General features: G+C 41.4%; 1 protein-coding gene across 14 annotated transcripts in view; it reads right to left on the bottom strand.

The window, feature by feature from the left end:
- Positions 1-20,502, bottom strand: part of LOC134227373 (afadin) — a 351,841-nt gene that overhangs the window by 20,645 nt on the left and 310,694 nt on the right. For 10 of the 14 annotated variants that reach the window (XM_062708792.1, XM_062708850.1, XM_062708858.1 and 7 more), the window contains 4 exons: positions 14,936-15,142; positions 14,406-14,871; positions 12,343-12,867; positions 11,877-12,246 (listed from right to left, as the gene is read on the bottom strand). In XM_062708792.1, coding sequence (XP_062564776.1) covers positions 11,877-12,246; positions 12,343-12,867; positions 14,406-14,871; positions 14,936-15,142 — 1,568 coding nt within the window. Of the gene's footprint in view, positions 1-9,352; positions 10,191-10,907; positions 11,642-11,876; positions 12,247-12,342; positions 12,868-14,405; positions 14,872-14,935; positions 15,143-20,502 lie in introns of all 14 variants that reach the window. The other 4 variants (XM_062708868.1, XM_062708879.1, XM_062708841.1 and 1 more) reach the window with 2 other exon arrangements.

Raw genomic sequence — 20,502 nt, 5'->3', positions numbered from 1 at the left:
AAATGAACGAAATATACTGCCTGTAATCGCATAACTGTCCCATATAAATAGGGAACCCAGCAAAGATGGGACAGTTTTGCGTTTACAGGAAGTATATACCTTTTAAGATCATATCTGATTATATAAAAATTACTATACAATATGTATTGAGGACAACCTGGATAAAAATATTCAAATACTTATCAAATTATTTTAGTTATATTTTTCTTCATATTTTTCTTCATCCGAATTTCCAGAGGATATTCATCCAGATTTCCAGAGAAAATTCATCCAGATTTCCAGAGAAAATTCATCCGGATTTCCAGAGGAAATTCATCCGGATTTCCAGAGGAAATTCATCCGGATTTCAAGAGGAAATTCATCCGAATTTACAGGGGAAATTCATTCGAATTTCCAGAGGAAATTCATCCGAATTTCCAGAGGAAATTCATCGTCTGGAAATTTGAATGAATTTCCTCTGGAAACTCGAATGAATTTCCTCTGGAAATTCGAATGAATTTCCTCTGGAAATTCGAATGAATTTCCTCTGGAAATTCGAATGAATTTCCTCTGGAAATTCGAATGAATTTCCTCTGGAAATTCGAATGAATTTCCTCTGGAAATTCGAATGAATTTCCTCTGGAATTCGAATGAATTTCCTCTGGAATTCGAATGAATTTCCTCTGGAATTCGAATGAATTTCCTCTGGAAATTCGAATGAATTTCCTCTGGAAATTCGAATGAATTTCCTCTGGAATTCGAATGAATTTCCTCTGGAAATCGAATGAATTTCCTCTGGAAATTGAATGAATTTCCTCTGGAAATTCGAATGAATTTCCTCTGGAAATTCGAATGAATTTCCTCTGGAAATTCGAATGAATTTCCTCTGGAAATGCAAATGAATTTCCTCTGGAAATTCGAATGAATTTCCTCTGGAAATTCGAATGGATTTCCTCTGGAAATTCGAATGGATTTCCTCTGGAAATTCGAATGGATTTCCTCTGGAAATTCGAATGGATTTCCTCTGGAAATTCGAATGGATTTCCTCTGGAAATTCGAATGAATTTCCTCTGGAAATTCGAATGAATTTCCTCTGGAAATTCGAAGGAATTTCCTCTGGAAATTCGAAGGAATTTCCTCTGGAAATTCGAATGAATTTCCTCTGGAAATCGAATGAATTTCCTCTGGAAATTCGAATGAATTGCCTCTGGAAATTCGAATGAATTTCCTCTGGAAATTCGAATGAATTTCCTCTGGAAATTCGAATGAATTTCCTCTGGAAATTCGAATGAATTTCCTCTGGAAATTCGAATGAATTTCCTCTGGAAATTCGAATGAATTTCCTCTGGAAATTCGAATGAATTTCCTCTGGAAATTCGAATGAATTTCCTCTGGAAATTCGAATGAATTTCCTCTGGAAGTTCGGATGAATTTTCTCTGGAAGTTCGGATGAATTTCCTCTGGAAGTTCGGATGAATTTCCTCAGGAAATTCGAATGAATTACTTCTGAAAATTCGAATGAATTTCCTCTGGAAATTCGGATGAATTTCCTCTGGAAATTCGAATGGATTTTACTATGGAAATACGAATAAATTTCCTGTGGAAATTCGAATGAAATTCCTCTGGAAATTCGAACAGATTTTCCTATGTAAATTCGAATGGATTTTCCTATGGAAATTCGAATGGATTTTCCTATGGATATTCGAATGAATCTCCTTTGGAAATTCGAATAAATTTCCTGTGGAAATTCGAATGAATCTCCTTTGGAAATTCGAATAAATTTCCTGTGGAAATTCGAATAAATTTCCTCTGGAAAATCGGATGAATTTCCTCTGGAAATTTGGATGAATTTCCTCTGGAAATTCGGATAAATTTCCTCTGGAAATTCGGATAAATTTCCTCTGGAAATTCGGATGAATTTCCTCTGGAAATTCGGATGAATTTCCTCTGGAAATTCGGATGAATTTCCTCTGGAAATTCGGATGAATTTCCTCTGGAAATTCGGATGAATTTCCTCTGAAATTCGGATGAATTTCCTCTGGAATTCGGATGAATTTCCTCTGGAAATCGGATGAATTTCCTCTGGAAATCGGATGAATTTCCTCTGGAATTCGGATGAATTTCCTCTGGAAATCGGATGAATTTCCTCTGGAAATCGGATGAATTTCCTCTGGAAATCGGATGAATTTCCTCTGGAAATCGGATGAATTTCCTCTGGAAATCGGATGAATTTCCTCTGGAAATCGGATGAATTTCCTCTGGAATTCGGATGAATTTCCTCTGAATTCGGATGAATTTCCTCTGGAAATCGGATGAATTTCCTCTGGAAATCGGATGAATTTCCTCTGAATTCGGATGAATTTCCTCTGGAAATCGGATGAATTTCCTCTGGAAATCGGATGAATTTCCTCTGGAAATCGGATGAATTTCCTCTGGAAATTCGGATGAATTTCCTCTGGAAATTCGGATGAATTTCCTCTGGAAATTCGGATGAATTTCCTCTGGAAATTCGGATGAATTTCCTCTGGAAATTCGGATGAATTTCCTCTGGAAATTCGGATGAATTTCCTCTGGAAATTCGAATGAAGTTCCTCTGAAAATTCAAATGAAGTTCCTCTGGAAATTCGAATGAAGTTCCTCTGGAAATTCGAATGAAGTTCCTCTGGAAATTCGAATGAAGTTCCTCTGGAAATTCGAATGAATTTCCTCTGGAAATTCGAATGAATTTCCTCTGAAAATTTGAATGAATTTCCTCTCGAAATTTGAATGAATTTCCTCTGGAATTTCGAATGAATTTCCTCTGGAAATTCGAATGAATTTCCTCTGGAAATTCGAATGCATTTCCCCAGGAAATTCGGATGAATTTCCCCAGAAAATTCTGATGAATTTCCCCAGAAAACTCGGATGAATTTGGTTTGAAGATTCGGATGAATGCCCTCTGGAAATTCGGATAAATTTTCTCTGAACATTCGCATCTTACCGCATGGCCAAGAAAAGCCACTGGGTATCCTGGGTCTTCCGTAGCCGTGCGGTAAGATGCCCAGCTATAAAGCAAGACCATACTGAAGGTAGCTGGGTTCTATTCCCGATCAGTTCTCGAAATTTTCTCGACTTTCCTGGGCATAAAAGTATCATCGTGTTGGCCTCATGATAAACAAATGAAAAATTTGTAACTTGGCTTAGCAACCTCGGAGTTCATAAGTGGAGAAATCCTTGGAGAACACTGCGAGGCGGCAATGTCACAGCGGGGGATGTACAGTGAACGTTCGCTATTTTTTTTTCTAGTTGGAGGTTTGCTAATTGGGGCGAAACCCAATTAAAAAGTAGCTTCTGGCGTGTAAAATTTTCCTTTGTTCAATGCAAAAATGGACGCTTGTCAACATCACCGATTTCGCTTGCGCAAGTGTAGAAAATCGTTTTTTTACGGTGAAGAAATTTCGAGTTTTTCCGTTTAAATCAAGTTTCAGTCGTTTGAAAGTGCTTGAATGGTGCGGGAAGAATACCGTGAACGAAAAACAATTATTTTGAGAAGTGTAGAGCAGTGCAGAGTAAGTGGTGCTGAAAGAAAAGAAAAAACCAAAGCCGGGGATGCGAAGTAAAAAAGATGACGTCGGGCACACCGGGTGTGTGCTCGGGAGTTGATCCGAATAACACCAACACCAACAAAGTATACCCGATATACGAATATAACCAGAGTGATGCATCGCCATAGACTAACGCAAATTGAACTCCTATAAGAAATTATGACGTTTGAGCGGGTCCCATAATGAACGCAAAATGAACTCAGCTCAAATGTAAAAATCCATCGGGTGAGTGAATTTGATGAACTCCTGCGCAGGTCTATTTCGTGTGATTGTGCAACTACAAGACGACGATGGGGGCCAACTGCGAATCAACAAATTATCACTCGGGAAAGTCCTGACGAAGATCAACGAGTGCAAACAAAACACTACCAACATGCGAGCGCTCGGGAGAAAGAAGGGGCTTGTTTTCCTAAAAAACTATCAGACGGCCAACATGATGCAATCTGATCAGCTCTTGCGAAGCAACAACTACAGGGCCTACATTCCACGTAGTTTCGTCTCAGTTACGGGTGTCGTGGCTGGCGTTCCGACGGACATGAACATCGAGGAAATCCAGGAAAACATCTCTAGCCAATACCCAATTCTGGCGATCAATCGACTGCATCGATACGAGTCAGGGAAAAAAATTCCAGTATGTACTCCGAATCAGCATCACTTTCAGAGCTAGCAATCTCCCGGCGGAAGTCCGTCTATTTTGCTGTAGCAACACAGTTCGCCCGTTCATCAGTAAACCTGTGCTATGCCTGAACTGCCTCAGGTACAACCATACTTCCGAAAGCTGCAGGTCCAAGAAACGATGCCCGAACTGCACGCAGCCACTCGAAGATTGGAAGGACGATTGTCACAACAACGTAAAATGTCTGTATTGCAAGGAGAACTCGAACCACAGGACGTCGGATGAACAATGTGCTCAGAGAAAGCGACAGCAGAATAACAAGGCGATTATGGCCAAGACAACGCTGACTTACATGGAGGCAAGAGAACAATTTCGGATTCTAACGGAAAACAGATACGAGTTGCTGGCGGCAACGGATGATTTCCCGGCACTCCCGTGCACGTACTCAGAAATGTCAACAGGGCAATACAAAACCAAAAATGTTCAGCAATATCGTCCCCAAAAACCAAAACGATCCAATGAGGAGGTGAACATTGCGGATCAAATTCAAGTGTACGCCGAAAAGAAGAAAAAACTGGACTGTGATAAAGAGGGAGAAAAAAGAAGAGTGGCACTATACAACACCTTCAAGGTAACGGACTTCAAGCGATAGGCTCAACGGATGGAGGAGCAACGCAGACAACAGCTGCAACAGGAACATGAACGCGAATGTGAATTCACCGATTGACCTAACGTGGAAGCAACGGATTCGTCCCTCAATTCAAGGAAAAACAGTGTTCCATCGAAAAGGTCAGGACATTCCAGGTATCGAAGTCGTGTCCCAAAGCCGGTCGCGGGAAGGAAAGCAATCGTAAGTAAATGCCAGTTGATCTAAGAGTAATCCAGCTAAATATCCAAAGTCTGGAAAAAAACAAAACTGAATAAACCAGAGCTGCAGCGAAAGAGAATTTGAAAGTAGCCAACAGAGAGTGCCAGGGTTTTTCATCTTTCTGGATTCGAGGGATGACGGGTATGGCGGTGTAGGCATGTTAATCGATAAGAAATTCAAATCAAAAGAAATAAAGCTACCGAATTTTCCCAAAATTCAAGCAGTTGCGCGGTGTATTGTTCCCCATGACATCGTGCTAATGTCCGTATATGTGGCGCCCAATATCTCACATTTCGCGATGAAGCAGGGTGTGGAGTGCTTATGCCAGGCAGATCGTGGATATCGTAAGGTTCTGGTAGGAGGTGACTTTAATGCTCACCATTCTGCATGGGACCCTCAACACAGTGGCAACAAAGGAGCAGCACTTTTCGACCTGATCAACGAAGAAGATCTAGTACTGTTGAACAAAGGTCAGGCGACCTTCGTACCGGTTCAACTCAACAAGATTCCATCGGCAATAGACCTTGTCATCGTATCACCTGGGCTATGCCACGAAGCAAGAAAGAAAGTGTTAGACTTCGGAGTAGGGAGTCGGCACATAGCGCTAGAAACGATCATTCAACTGGGTAGCAAGCATGTAAATAAATACTTTATCAACAAAAGGAAGGTAGCGGAGGATATTCAAATAATAAACGGGTTCGATGTTAGCAGTTACTTAGAACTTCAGGAAGAAAACAAAATAATACTAAAAAGAGCTGGACAAAGGGAAAAAATGTACCTAAGTTCTGGTGGGGTGACGAAGTGGAAAAGGCTTGGCAGGAGAAGAAAGAGAGAGAAAGACATATCAATCGTACAGGAGACCTGTTCTCGCTTTTAGATTGGCGGAGAAAAGAAACGATTTTCAATTAGAAAAGGCACGAATCAGCACAACAGAAGTTTGAGTCATTCGTTTCTAGTTTTGACCCCAGATGTTCTTCCTAGGAGATCCGGGATAAACTAAGGAAACTTGCGGGTAAAAAGAGGGACAAAACGAACATTCTAATCCACGAGGACTTGGCAAAGGGTGAAGATTTTTTGAATAAATATTTCCCACTTGAGGCCAACATTAGTCCGAATCCATATTACCTGCCCAACTACGATGTACTATATAGTAGTTTTTGGTGTAGCTTTCTTGCTAAAAAATCGAAACCGACTACACCAGGTCCAGATGGAATCCAATATTCTTCGCTTAAACTACTGTGTAGTGAGGTTATGGATTCTATCGTCAGGGATGTGAACAATGTATGGAGAACGAATAACATTCCTGAAAATATGAAATCCATAAAGATTGTAGCAATCCCGAAGCCCGGAAACCGTCGAAGGAACCATGCTCAAGTGTGGTATGGAGATACTGAAAGCAAGTTGCAACAAGTTGCAATTGCACCTGGAGAATCGACATATTCTACCTAGTCTGTCTTTTGTTTGACTTCAGAAAAGGGATGTCAACGGTCGGATGTTTGGAATACGTAACAAACAAATTATTCTGTATTAAACGAGAAAAGAAGCATGCTGCGATTATTTTCATCGATTTGTCCAACGCCTTCAACACAGTCAAACTCGACACGTTATAAAACGAGATGCTTTCGCTTGGAGAGGCTTGGACTACCTCCAGAGTTCTCAAGCTAGGTACATGTATTTCTAGCGGAAAGGAAAATTCAGCAGCAGGTATTAAACAAGATTTACACGCGGTACAGCAGCCAGGGTCTCCCAGAAGGTGACATTCTATCGCCGACACTTTTCAATATATACAGTCGCCTCTCCAAATCTCGATATTGAAGGGACCATCGAGATAGAGAGAGATCGAAGAATGGAAGGAAAATTGAAATGGGTACTAGATCCAAAAAGCTCGTTGCTATGAAAAACGACAACAAAACAAATGTCATTTCCTCTTGTAGATATGTTTGTTATTTTCCACAGATGGTCTAGTAGCCTGAAAATTTGAACATATCGACATAAGGAGAGTGAATCCAGAGCAAAATATGATCAGATCACATCGAGATAGGGAGGTTATCGAGATGTAGAATGCCCAAATATATGTAGATTGAAGGGACCGAGTAAACCATCGACATAGGGAGAGATATCGAGATACAGAACATCGAGATGTAGAGAGTCGACTGCACGACCAAACTGCATGAAATCCAAATCGAAGGCGTTGTTCTTTTACAATACGCCGACGATTTTGCTGTGACTTTTTGCGAACGCTACAGAACACATAAGTACCTTGGACTGTGGATTGACAAGTCTTTGGGGTTTGGAGCGCATATTCGGGAAATAACCAAGAAAGCGGCAAACCGTCACTATATGCTCAAAGTTATAAGCGGCACAAGACACATCACTAAACATGGCATACAACGCCTTCTTTCGAAGCTTCATCGGTACCTGGACTACACTTCTGAATTGGTCAAAAGACGAAAATATTTCCAAGTACAGAACACAATTCCACACAAACCCTGGCACTACAAACTAGAACTGAATAATAAAGAGATACGCACTCTCAATAGGTTATTATCAGGTCACGATTTTTCACGCTTCTGGCTACATAAGATGAAACTGGCTAACGATTGCATTTGTGAAATCTGCGACGTGATTGACAATGCGGAACATATAATCTTCTTCTGTGTGAAATACACAGTAACGAGAAGGAAACATGGACTTGACTTCTACTGTAACATCTACCAAATTTGGAATGAAAAAAAACATCGATCTCCTCCGGATTGTAGTCAACTTTTTGAAAGAAATCAGAAGCTACATTTAGAACTGAACTAGGACCCTATATCATATAGACCCTATACGACGAAATCCACTCCGTATGTGAATCCAAGGCGCATCGGTGCTCGCGGCAGTATAGCTAATACAGCTGTGCCACCCTTAATGCTTTGACGTTTCGTACGGAGCGAGGAGAAAGCAGAAGAAGAAGACGCTGGTCAAAACGCCTCAATTAGCGAACGACATTCGCTAGTTGGGGTGAGGTCGTGCCCCGATTAGCGAACGATCACTGTTATGCTTATAAGAAGAAGAAGATCCGGAAGAATTTCCCCTGGGAATTCTGATGAAGTTCCTCCTTAGAATGAATTTACCCTGAAAACTCGGATGAATCTGATCCTCTGGAAATTTGGATGAATTTCCCTTGGAAATTCGGATGAATTCCAGGGGAAATTTTTCGCCCGAAATGATCGAAAATTCATCCGAAGTCATCGGAAATTCATCCGAATTTTTTAGGAGAAAACCATCCGAATTTCGAAAAGAAGATTATACGAATCGTCACTGGATGATTATCATAATTTTCATGGGAAATTCTTCCTAGTCTCCAATGGAAATTGATCCGAGTATATTCATGAATATTCATTCAAATCCGAGAAATTCATTTGAATATTCACGGGGAATTCAATTGGATTTATATCAGAAATTCAATCGGAATTGTTCCGAGTTTTCGCTGGAAAATAATTTCAGTTTCTATGGAAGATAGATTGTTGTTAAATTAGATATTTGTAGGTCATGCATACCGAAGGTTAGCATAATTAATGCTCTATACACTAAGTGGTTGTCCATATACCACGAGGAAGAAGATTACAAAAGGTCGTTTATTACAAATGTTCACGGTTCATACAAATTTTGGAAAATATTAGTAATTGTTCACGCTAGGGGTGGAAGTCATCGAAAACTGTCCAAAACCTGTCCACGTGGTATATGGATAGCCGCTAAAGAGAATTTAAAATGAGCATTATTTATATTTGAAGTATCATTGGAGGTCATCTCTCAACCAACAGCTCCCTTTCAGTTTACTAACATATGTACAATTCGACTCATGTGGGTTACTTTAATATTAAATTGCACATAAAGATAAAAGTTCCATAAACGCAAACAGAGAAACCGTATGGATGCAAGAGAAATGTCCATTGATAGATAACGCGGCATTACGCCTCCTACTAAACAATGGAGTGGGGTTGGGTTTTACATACAACAACCGGAGGAAAATGCAAGGGGATCGAATGTACGAAGGGGTGAATTGAATGAGACAGTTCGTAACAATTCCATTTATGGTGACACAAATGGGCAAACTTACTTCATCAATGTCTAAAATCGTGTATTCCGCCAAACAAAAAAAAACATTTTTATTTTAAAGTTGGTGTTTGATGTTTCTGTGTGTGATTATTATCTGACTCGAACCACGTTGCTGTTCGTTAGAGTTCGCACCTCTCCCCATGCTCTCTCTTTCTTAATGCAAATCAGTCATAAAACAGCTCTCAACGCTGGCGAGTAGTTTACCTTTTGCGATGCTGAAAGGTAACCGGGAATCCTCGAAGGTGTACCCATCCTTGAGCAGACGAATATTCCTGATCAGTTTACTGTGGTCGCTGTCATCGCCAGCAGCGATTTCATCATCATCCCGTGTGTCGCCATTATGGTTGTTATTCGATACTTCCCTACTCAATTCAGGGGAACCATAATTGCGCGAAACATAATCCCTAATGGCGTCCACCTGACTGTTGGTAGTGTTTCTCCAATGGACGGTACCACTGTCAATGACGGAATCCTGTCCGCAATTGTCCACATGCTCGCCGTTATTGTTGTTGTTGCTGTTGCTATTGCTATTGGAAATATTGCTACTGTTGACGCTTCTACTGCTAGCGGATTTCACTTTACAAAATTTGAATATAGGTTCACTTGGTGATTTTTTGGTCCCCCGACTGGTTTGCCATCGAGGCCTATTGCTGGGCTCATCGTCGTCCTCGTCTTCGGCCTCATCGTGTTCGTCGTCCGACGTCACTTCATTAGTACCGAACCGATGCTGATAATGATGGTGACTTGCGTAAGAGTTGCTGTAGTTATTGTTGACTGGTCGGCTGGTGTGGTGGTGTCCTTCGTCATCGCCGTCGTTACCGTTATCGGTGATTATGTCGAAGCTGACGGTTTTGCGACAGGATGAGTTGCTGCCACGCCGGCTGCCCGGGTTCACCATAATGCTGGAGATGTTACCAACTGTGGCACTGTGGACTGGCGGGGGAGGAGGCGGTGGTGCCCTATAAGCTGGCGGAACTACCCGCGGTGGGAATGGTTCCTCTTGGTCGTTATCGGCAGTCGTGGAGGTGTAGAATCTAGTTTCCTGGTCAAGTGAGTGGGGTGGTAAAATTAGTGACATGTGAAAGAAAGAGTTTGATTTCAGAGTAAAAGCAGACTAATGTAGGTGTTGGAACGATTTCGAATTGAAATCAACAGCCAATAACTGATTTTAGTTATGCTGAGAATCTTCTGTCGTTGAACATCAACATATAATGCAATGAATTTGAAATATAAGTTTATTCAACTCTATTTTTGAAGTAATCATGCCAATTTTAGAGGAGAACTAAAAAGAATTCTATATGGGTGTGTTCGCCAATTACATAACGCAGTAGGGCATTATTCAGAGCGTTCGTTTGATACAAATTGTTTTAATTTTCGTAACGTGCGAACAGACCCTAAGATAATCTTTATCGTGATTTTGCTAGAAAAGAAGAAATAGCGTCGAAAATTGCCCACACTTTCGAAAGCTCTGGTTAAAACCTCTCTAAAACCTTCATCACGATAATGATATCTTCTAAAAATAATAGTAATTGTAACTTGGGTTAGAATTCATAACAAATTGAAATCAAACTCAATTGCCTCTGTGAGCCCATTCCTGCATCTATAATGCAGAGCAGCACCTATCTGATCTGCTAATCACAATCACACCAACACAGAAAGCTGCATTCTGTGGGCAGCGAACGGTGGCTCTAAAGTCGTATCCCGTCCGAAAACAATTCACATTGGAGCACAACATCGAAACTAAACATCCATATCGTACCCTTTCCTCGTCCTCGTCGTCGTCGATGAACGGAATATCGTCCAAGTTGACATCGGCCACCACCGTCAGGTTGGAATCCGTTGAGGGAGCATCCACTTTCAGTTCAAACACCGGCACCACCATCGTGGGTGATTGTGGCGTTTCCGGTTCCGGCGCTTCGTCGATTTTGATCATCTCTCTACTGCTGTTGTGGCTGCTTCCCCGCGAATCGTAATCCTCTATGAATATCGACGGAGGCGTATCATACCGAACGGGCTTTCCGCCACCACTTATGCTACCGGCCCCTCCTATCAGTATCGTGGAAGAAGGTGGCGTTCCCCCCATCATCGGCGGCAGGCCTCCGTTCATGCGCCCAATGCTGCCAAGGCTATTGCTTCTGGTTCGGTTGTGAAAACTAGTTAGGCTAACGGTCGACCGGCAGTCTCGGTATCGTGGATCGAAGTGTATTTGTTGGAGTTGATCGTTTGACAGAATGTCTTCGTTGGAAAGGGATAAACTGTAGCGTCGGGGTTGGCTAATATCCGGATTGGACATTCGCCGGTAAGCGTCGTGATAGGACAGGTAAGGCGTTGAAGTGGTGTGCTTCATCAACGGGGAAAGCGGTTGCTGTTGAAGGGAACTTTTTCGCGACATTGATCGTGAACTGCCGTGAAAATTAAGACTTTCGTGCGATCGGCCAAAGTGGTACCGTTGAATGCCGTCGTTATCGTAAACGGTGCAGTTGAATTCATTCTCTTGTTAGTTCAAGGATCAGTATCGTTCAAAGCCATCCGCCAAGCGATTAAGTTATGATTGGGGGGTTGTTACCGTAATCACCATTTAGTACAGGAATCAATGTGGCAAGCAGCATGGGAATGATGTAGCAAATGTACTGGGTTAGTAAACTAGCAAGTTAAAATATTCCTCTACCACCGTTCTTTCATTTAACCATGTTAGTAAATGTTAAAAAAAATACAATTTAGAACTTACCTCGCTGGATAACTGGACTCGGCTGTTGTAGAAGCGTAGCCAGCCCGTGATAAATGGCACCCTGTTTGGCAACCTTCAGCGTCACCACTGGTCCTGTTCGCACCAGATGATCCGCCGCTCGTTCCTGTGTGATACCAATTAGGCTTTGTCCGTCGACTTCCAGAAGCTGATCGCCAGCTTGTAACCGACCGTCTAAATCTGCTGCCCCTCCCGTCACTACCGACTTGATATAAATTCCAAGTCGCTCTTGACCAGCGCCCTTGGCCGCTACAATCGAAAGCCCCATTCCATTGGCATTTTTGTGCAGTTTGATGATTTGTATTTCCGGCTGAGGCAGCTTACTGGACATGACACTGGGTGAACGTCCCTGCTGCGAAGAGAAACAAATTCATTAACACACCGTTCATTAGCTTTCGGAACATTACCACTATGCAACGATTGTAATATGTGATGATAGCATACTCACGTTGAACTGATGCATATAAACCGTCCACAGCCCGATGCTGGTCGGTTGCGAAGCCAGCCGGCACATGTTCGCCATTTGGAACGGACTCAGAAAGTCCACCAAACCGGCGGGAATGCCTCGCACCACATCGCAGCTGAACCCATCGTCAGGCAGTAACAGCGCGAGGGGCAGTTCCGCCGATTCCTCTAACCGTATCTCTCGCCCATCTGCTCGACTCAGCTCATCCGCCACAGATTCGGCCATTCGCACAGCCGTATCGATCAAATTCCGTGGAATGGTTTCCTGCGATAGCAAAGCCGCCATCTGCAGCGAATTCAACCGGAAACACGAACAAGCTAATTGCTGCACTTCAGTAACGGAGGTTTTCGGTGCCTGCAGAAACTGTGCACATTGGTTGATTTTGGCAAGATGGCAATCAGCTGCCAGTTCCAATCCCTGCTTTTCAGCCCATAATTCTAGCAGGGAGAGCCGCTCACTCAGCGCTTTACCCCAAGCACTGGTGCACATATGTGATGTCGTTACGAACTGTGAAACAAGGTTGATTATTTATTTAAACATCAGCATTGACAGTGCGGGACGGCAACAGGTGGCCAACATTAAACACCGTACATTTTCCGTGACATGCAGGTCAAATGTCGCACGTGGGAAGGTTGCAATGTTGAAGGTAAAATGAGTTGAGTGTTGAGAATCTTAGGGCCAATTTTATAGCGGTTTTTCAATGCAGAGTGTATGCAAATGTAATATACATACGAAGTTTCTTCCCATCCAAAGGGATGAATGAGATGATAAACCCGTGCACTTCTGCATCATCCCATTTCAGGCCCAGTCATCTTTTATTGCATTTGCGTACACGTGCCATTGCACAACCGCTATGTGGATTTCTATTGGAAAATGGAATGAGCTCTCAAACCGTCAACGTTTGAAATTGTTTAAAAAATAGTTTTTTCAATTGATGTTCTGACATTGCATACACCATGATTAAAATGAGCATTTATAGATTGTTTATCTAAGAATCAAAGAGGACATAGGGGCAGTAGGGGCAATATGAACATACGGGGCAATATGAGCCACCCTCATTTTGAGCTTATTGACAAGTTTTATCATGTAAAACTTATATGATCTTTAAGAGGATGCTCCACATATGCATCAACGTGAAACCGCATTAAAATTCAATTCAAATATGAAAATATACTTGAAAATGTAAATTTTCATTGCATAGGCAAAATTATTATAAGATTTCAAGTTTATAAATAAGGTTTTGACACAAAACTGATTAAAATAAAGGTCAAAAATACACCACAATCAAAAGATATATTAAAATTGAATATTGTGCACACATGTTTATATTGATACAAATCTGAATTTATCATAAAACTTTTTTTTCCCAAAACCAGTCTCTATGGGGCAATATGGGCATACCTGCATAGAATAAGATATCTGGCCTTAAAATGCGAATAAGTTCAAATTTCAGTATTCAAATAAAAGAATATTATCATACATGTAAGATTCATTACGGAAAAATTACAACAGCGCATTATTGCGATAGAAACAGAAAAAAATGATTATTGACCAATTGAAATGTGACTGGTCGAACGGTGAAGAGTGGCAAATCAGTTCAGTCCGCTGTTGTGCATTTTTTTCATTTTATTTGGTATGGAATACTCACAACTGTTGTAGGAATATCATATTCTTCTATATTACGATACTTTTTTCGCCTAAATAAAGGTTTTGGAAGGGTGGCCCATACTGCCCCAAATGGTGGCTCATATTGCCCCGTATAGTCGGGAACACACATTGAAATCAATACATTTTCAAAAGTGCATTGCAACAACTTCCAAACGTATTTTTTGTCATTCATCGACGTAATATGAAAGGTAACATTCTCTAGTATAAGTCAACTACATTTGAACGATGCTTTTTTGAGCTTTTCAGCGCTTTTCGGAACGATTTCCTTGGGCGGCCCATATTGCCCCGATTACCCCTACATCATTTGTTGTCACAAACGCGGAAACACACTGCCTTATACGTCCGCCCTCCTGTTTCACAACCCACGTTATACTCACCTTGTTGAAGCAAACAACGTTGATGTAGTGAAATAGCTGCGAGAACAGCTGTATCGTGAGGGCGGCATTGACGCGGCACCGGCGCAGCAGTGCCATGGCCGACCCCAGCACCGAAAGGACCAGCCCCGCGGCGGAATCGTGGTCGATGTTTTCCGACAGAAACTGGTTCAACGTTTGCGACAGCTCGACGTGGAAAATTGACACCAGGTTGCGGAATGCGGTTTGTACGCTCTCGGCCAGCACCTCCTGGGCCTGGACGCTGAAGGCGGAAATGTGCCGGTCCGATTTGAGGAAATGCAAAAACTCCGAACTGTTGGCCATCCAAAAGGACAGGATTTTGGCATCGGTGTACTGCTCCTGAACGACGTTCTGGATCAGATTGGCAACGTGATGAAGGAATACTGTTAGCTTGTGGGCACGCTCCGTGGGCTGCAGGTCGGGACGGTAGTGGGTAGAGGCGCGATATCTGAGAAGGATTAATTTAACAAAACATAAAAATTGGAATCTATCTAGCCCTGGAGGATACGAACCTCGCGCACAGGTAGAGCGTATATACGGGGGCTAGCTTAAAATTAGGGGAATTGACGTCCAGTTCACTGATGACGGCCTGCAGAAATGCTTCCTGGTGTTGTTCTGGGAACTCAAGCACCGCCGGTAGGATCGGCTCTTGGCCACCGGGTTCACTCGAAATCGACGCTGCCGTGTGTGACGGTTGCAGCTTGGGGAATGTACTTGTCCTAGGTTTTGCAGAAATCGAGACAAATCGAAAAAGAAAACAAATATTGAATAAAGATAGATCAAAACACACAACAATTTCGATATAATAAACGAAAAAATAATCTTTGTTGATAGAAAAAATATTCAAACATTCATTTTCTGTTAGTTCAATATCACAGTATTTATCGTCATACCTACTCGTTAGTTAGATTCGCTGGTTGAAACACGTTATAATTTTATGACTGTTAGTTGCCGCAAATAAAAAACAGATCTTGCAAGTAAGTTTTCCCACAGATATTGAGGGATTTGGAGAATTGTAAATAACGTTAGAATATCGTAACGGAACCAAACCAAATAAATCTTTAAGGTCGATAAGATCATACTCCCAGATGGCAGAGCCAGAGGTGGGCACCACTCGTCGCAAGTGACTTGTGACTTGTCAAACAATAACACGATTCAACACGCACTAGGCAATACATTTCCTGCTAAATGAAGCTGAATTGACTCTTCCGTGGTCTTAAAGTCTTCGACATACCATGAGAAATCCAAGAAATTCTGGATTAATTGCCTTGAAATTTGTGGTGAAAGGAACAGTACCTACAAGAAAGCATTTACCTATTCACAATGCATGTTACAGAAACCCTGAAACGAAGGACACATTTTTTTTACAATTTCCATTCACGTTAAATTTTGTAGTGAACCAGCACCAGTACTTCAGTGGGCTCGATCATCCTGCAGATGTTTGAGGCTCTCCAAAATGTTTGTCAATTCAACCAAGACTTTTGCAATGTTTTCATGGTCGGCATATACCCAATTCGGTTCAATAGGCATAAGCGCACCATGTAAACCCAATTTTCTTGAATACGAGATGTTCATGGTACTACAAAAAATTCACAAGTTCCATCCAAAGTTTCTATCGAAATAACCCAGGCTTTCGCAATGACCTCAACATCGATATGTACCCAACCAGGTTCAATTAGCATATGTGCACTAGACTGGCCCAAGATACGAAAAGTTGTCGTATCTCTCCGCAAATTTCTCCACAAGTTCCTCCGCAAGTTCACCCAGGAACTTTTCCGCAAATTTTTTCCAGAAATTCCTTTGCAAGGTCCTCCAGGTATTCCTCCGGAAGTTCCTCCAAAAAATCGATTAGCACTCATAGGAGTTACTCCAGAAGTTTCTCCGTAAATTCTTTCAAAAATTCCTCCGAGCATCCATCTAAAATTATTATCAAGTATTTCTCTGTTATTTTTTTCAAATATATTCAAGAAATTCCCTCATCAGAAAAAACGTAGTATGCGCTGCTAGAAGATCGACGTGAAATTTTATCGTCACGTCAAATATTAGCTTTAAATTAAATTTTTGAATTCAATTTACGTGAATAGTTGCTGAAGCTCATCCGGTTTACTATTGTGCAACAAAATGGAACCTCTGCTGCTGCAAATGCGGTGTTAAAGAAACAACCCTTAACAACTCTGTGTCGACATGCGAAAGGGATCCATAGTTATCAGCATGATAACGATGACAACAAATGCCTCACGGTTGAGATCAACACTGCCGTGGTAAAGGTAAAGTTGTCGTTTCTATATTATGCAGACTGTTGGATTTCGTAACCCTAGTAACATTTTCGTTTTATATTGGTTTTATAACACTCTTGTAGAGTAAATTTTGGTCTTCTAGAGCGTAATAAAACTTAAAATGTTACTTGGGAAGCCTCGCAAGTTTGATGTTGGCGCCAACCGCACCATTGGGTGTGTAAGGATCGTTAGTGTGCTGTTCACACTGGTTCGGAAAGTTCTACTCCGGGAGAGTGATATTTTCGACCATCCGGCAGAAGAACCTGTGGTGGTGCTACTCGGTGGCCCAGGCTGAAGAAAAAACCCGTGATTCATGTCAGCTGCTGGTACGAAGTAGTCCATTTTTGGGCTACTTGAGTGATTCCGCTGCTGTCTCTATCAAAAAGTCTATTTTTCAATCAGCGAACCAGAAGGATGAGTATTCCCCGATTTAAACCAGGACATTCCTGGACGAACTATTGGTATCTCTGAAGACAGCATTAATCAAAAACTAGCTGGCGTTGAAGAAAGATCCTCCCTCATCCAGGACATGCGAATTGAAACTTGGTGAGAGATTTCCATTATATACACATATTTACCAAATAATATTGAAACTATATTATATACCATAAAAAAATAACCATCAGGGCACCCGATTGAAGCGATTTGGATAGGAAGAGTGTTGTTAACATTTCGTGGATAAAGGGCGGGCTCTTCTCCCCATCTATTGGGTCAATCTGGGAAACGAGGGCTAGATAATATTATTGTAAGTACGAACTTTCTTCTGGAAGGAGATTCTCTATTCATCCCGTGGATTCGCATAAGTGTTTCTGCTTATGGAACCACCCCACCCATTTTTGGCCCTTCATACAGGAGTTTGATGAAATACAAACAATAATATAATCATGATCAAATCGTTTGTCAGATATGGCCAGTGCTATCGGTAGGTGCCTTGCTACAATAGATGGTAGTATCATCATCATCATCATCATCATATTCAAGAAATTCCCTCATTTCCTTGGTGATTTCTTCAGCCATTAATTACTTCGAGGCCTTTCCAGAGATTCCCTTTGATTTTCTTCAGAAACCCACGATAGCCACCTCCTACTCACGCCCGGGAATTCTTCCAAAAATTCCTCCAAGAACTGTCCCAGAAAATTGTTCAGAGATTTTTCTCTTCAGGAATTCTCCCGGAAATTGCTTGAGATATTCGTCTGCAAATTCATCTGACTATTTCTTTAGGTATTATTCCGGAAATTTCGTCTCTCACCTCCAGAATTTTCCGAGAATTTTTTCCAGGAATTCACAACAATATCTTGAAATAATAGCCCCGGAAATTCTTCTAAACTTTTCCCCTTTTTCTTCCAGAAATTCCTCCATGAATTCTCCCAAAAATTCCATCAAGATTTTTGGAGGTTACCTCAAGAATTCCTTCAGATTTTTTTTATAAGTTCTCTTGAAAACTTCTTCAAGAATTCCTCGCGAATTCGTTTTGGAGTTCTAACCGAAATTTTTCAAGCCATACTGTCGAAAATTCCTCCAAGAACTGCTCCATGAATTACCATTTTTGGGAAGAATGTCTGAAAGAACTTTCATAGGAGTATCCGAAGGAGTTCTCAAATGATTTCCTGGAGAAATTCCTGAAGAAGTTCGTAATGGAGTTCCTGGTTTGAGGCCCAGGAGGATTTTTTTTTTGATAAATTCTTGATGGATTTTCAAATAGACTTCCTGGAGAAATTATCGGAGGAATTTCTAGAAGAGTATCTGAAATAAATCTCAAAGAAATTTCTTCAAATGAAGTTCATAAGGAATTTTCAGAGGAAAAGACTGGAATACAAAATATCTATAACTGTCATATTTTCTCCAGTCGCAGTTTTTGGTCAGAGGTCAGCTCCACGCTAGTTGTAGTTGTGAGTAGATAGCCATCCATATAATTTAGATTTAAAGACTTAATCGATGATTTATATTTAAAGACTCAAGATAAGATAAGAATTCGACCATCCGGTCCACTTGTCACAAATTCGTTTTCGGATAAATAGCCTTTTTGTTACACTTTGGTGTACGAGGAAGGCAAAAACGTCTGGCAAAATCATGAAGACGCAAGACTGAATTCTGGATCCGTTGAAAAATGAACACTTCCCCGCAGGAACCAAGTTCCCGGCATGCCGCGAAACATGTCCACACTCATTAGAGTGGAGCGCAGTTGTATGGAAAAACACAAACTTCATCTGATCAAGTGAGATCAAGGTTTTTCTGAATCGTTTTGGGACCCCAATCTACTGTGCAAAATATTGGCTCGATTGGTTGCGACCTCGCTTGCCGCATCGCGTTTTAAATTTATATGGAGATTAGTATGAGAAAACGTACTTTTTTACATTTTTGCTCTTAGCGGCTTTAATTTATCATCAATCATGTGACTCAATACGTTAGCAAATGGTCTGAAAGATGCCGAAAGACTTTGCAGAAGAAGGTACGTAGCTGGAAGGTCTTCAAGAAATGTTATAACGTTTCGAAAGTTGATTGTTCAAACCATATGCAAGAAATCAATGTTTCTGCCAACACTACCGGACAACCTATGATTGTCGGAGGGCAAAACCCATTGTTGTCGGATTTTTTCTTTGTGAAATGATTCCGGATAACTCCCATTAGCTCCAAAGCCCTATAAGATCAATTATTTCGAAATAACACTTTCTTATTGGTCTACGTAGTTCGGCAGTGCTGGCAGAATAAACGATTTTTTGCATATGGTTTGAACACTCAATCTTCGAAGCGTTATAACTTTTTTCGTGAACGTTCCAGCAACGTGTCTTCTTCGGCAAAGTTTTTCGGCATCCTTTGGGTTATACTTCAACGTAATGTGCCTCTTGGTTTACGATGAACTGAAACCTCTACAAGTAAACATGTAAAATATTCGTGCTCCCGAATAAATTCCATACAAACTTTAAACGCGATGCGGAAAGCGAGGAAGCAACCAATCGTGCCTAAATTCTGCACAGTTGTTCAGGATCCGAAATGGCTTCGAAAAACCGTTGAATCGAAAAAATGACCATGACGCCCCACTCTAATACCCATCGAAGTGTCTCAAAACATACTCTATTGATCATGTCTGGCAAAATCATGGAGTTTGATACGTCGCAAGGCATGTTTCCGGACCCAACAAAAGTGGTCACTTCCCCGGAGGATCCAAGTTCCCGGCATGCCACGGAGCATGTCCATATCCTTCCAAGTGTCTCCAAACATACTCTATTGATCATGTTTTGCAAAATCATGAAGTTTGATACGTCGCAAGACATGTTTCGGGACCCATCAAAAAGTGGCCACTTCCCCGGGGGACCCAGGTTCCCGGCATGCCGCGGAGCATGTCCAAACCCACCCAAATGCCTCCAAAATAACTCTGATGATCATGATTTGTGAAATCATGAAGTTTGAAATACCCCAGGATGGGTTTCAAGGCTTGCAGAATGTGTTCCTTCATCCAAAAAAAAGGAACCCCACTAGACCCCGGGATTCTCATTTTTCCTCCCAGATATAAAAAAACTAGGAACCTAACCGGTTCGTTTGATGGCTGAATCAGCAAAATCGGTCAAGAATTGAAAAAGTTATGATTTTTTAAAATCATTTTTCGATGCCCGAAAGGTTAAGACGAGAAAATTATAGTAAATCAGAAAATTATTCCGTTTTTACATCTTCAAAATCAGCTTCTGACTTATAAGCAAGAAGTCGTGGGTTCAATTCCAGGCCAGGCTCGTCCCTTCCTACTTAGTATTTGTAATAAAGATCTTTCTGTGTTTCGCGTTCCATCAAAACGATGCCTACTATTATAA

The sequence above is a fragment of the Armigeres subalbatus genome, chromosome 1 (assembly GCF_024139115.2).
Source record: "Armigeres subalbatus isolate Guangzhou_Male chromosome 1, GZ_Asu_2, whole genome shotgun sequence".
In the NCBI taxonomy this organism is placed as follows: Eukaryota; Metazoa; Arthropoda; class Insecta; order Diptera; family Culicidae; genus Armigeres; species Armigeres subalbatus.
Note: the sequence above shows the minus strand (reverse complement) of the source record. Positions and strands in the feature narration are given on the sequence as shown.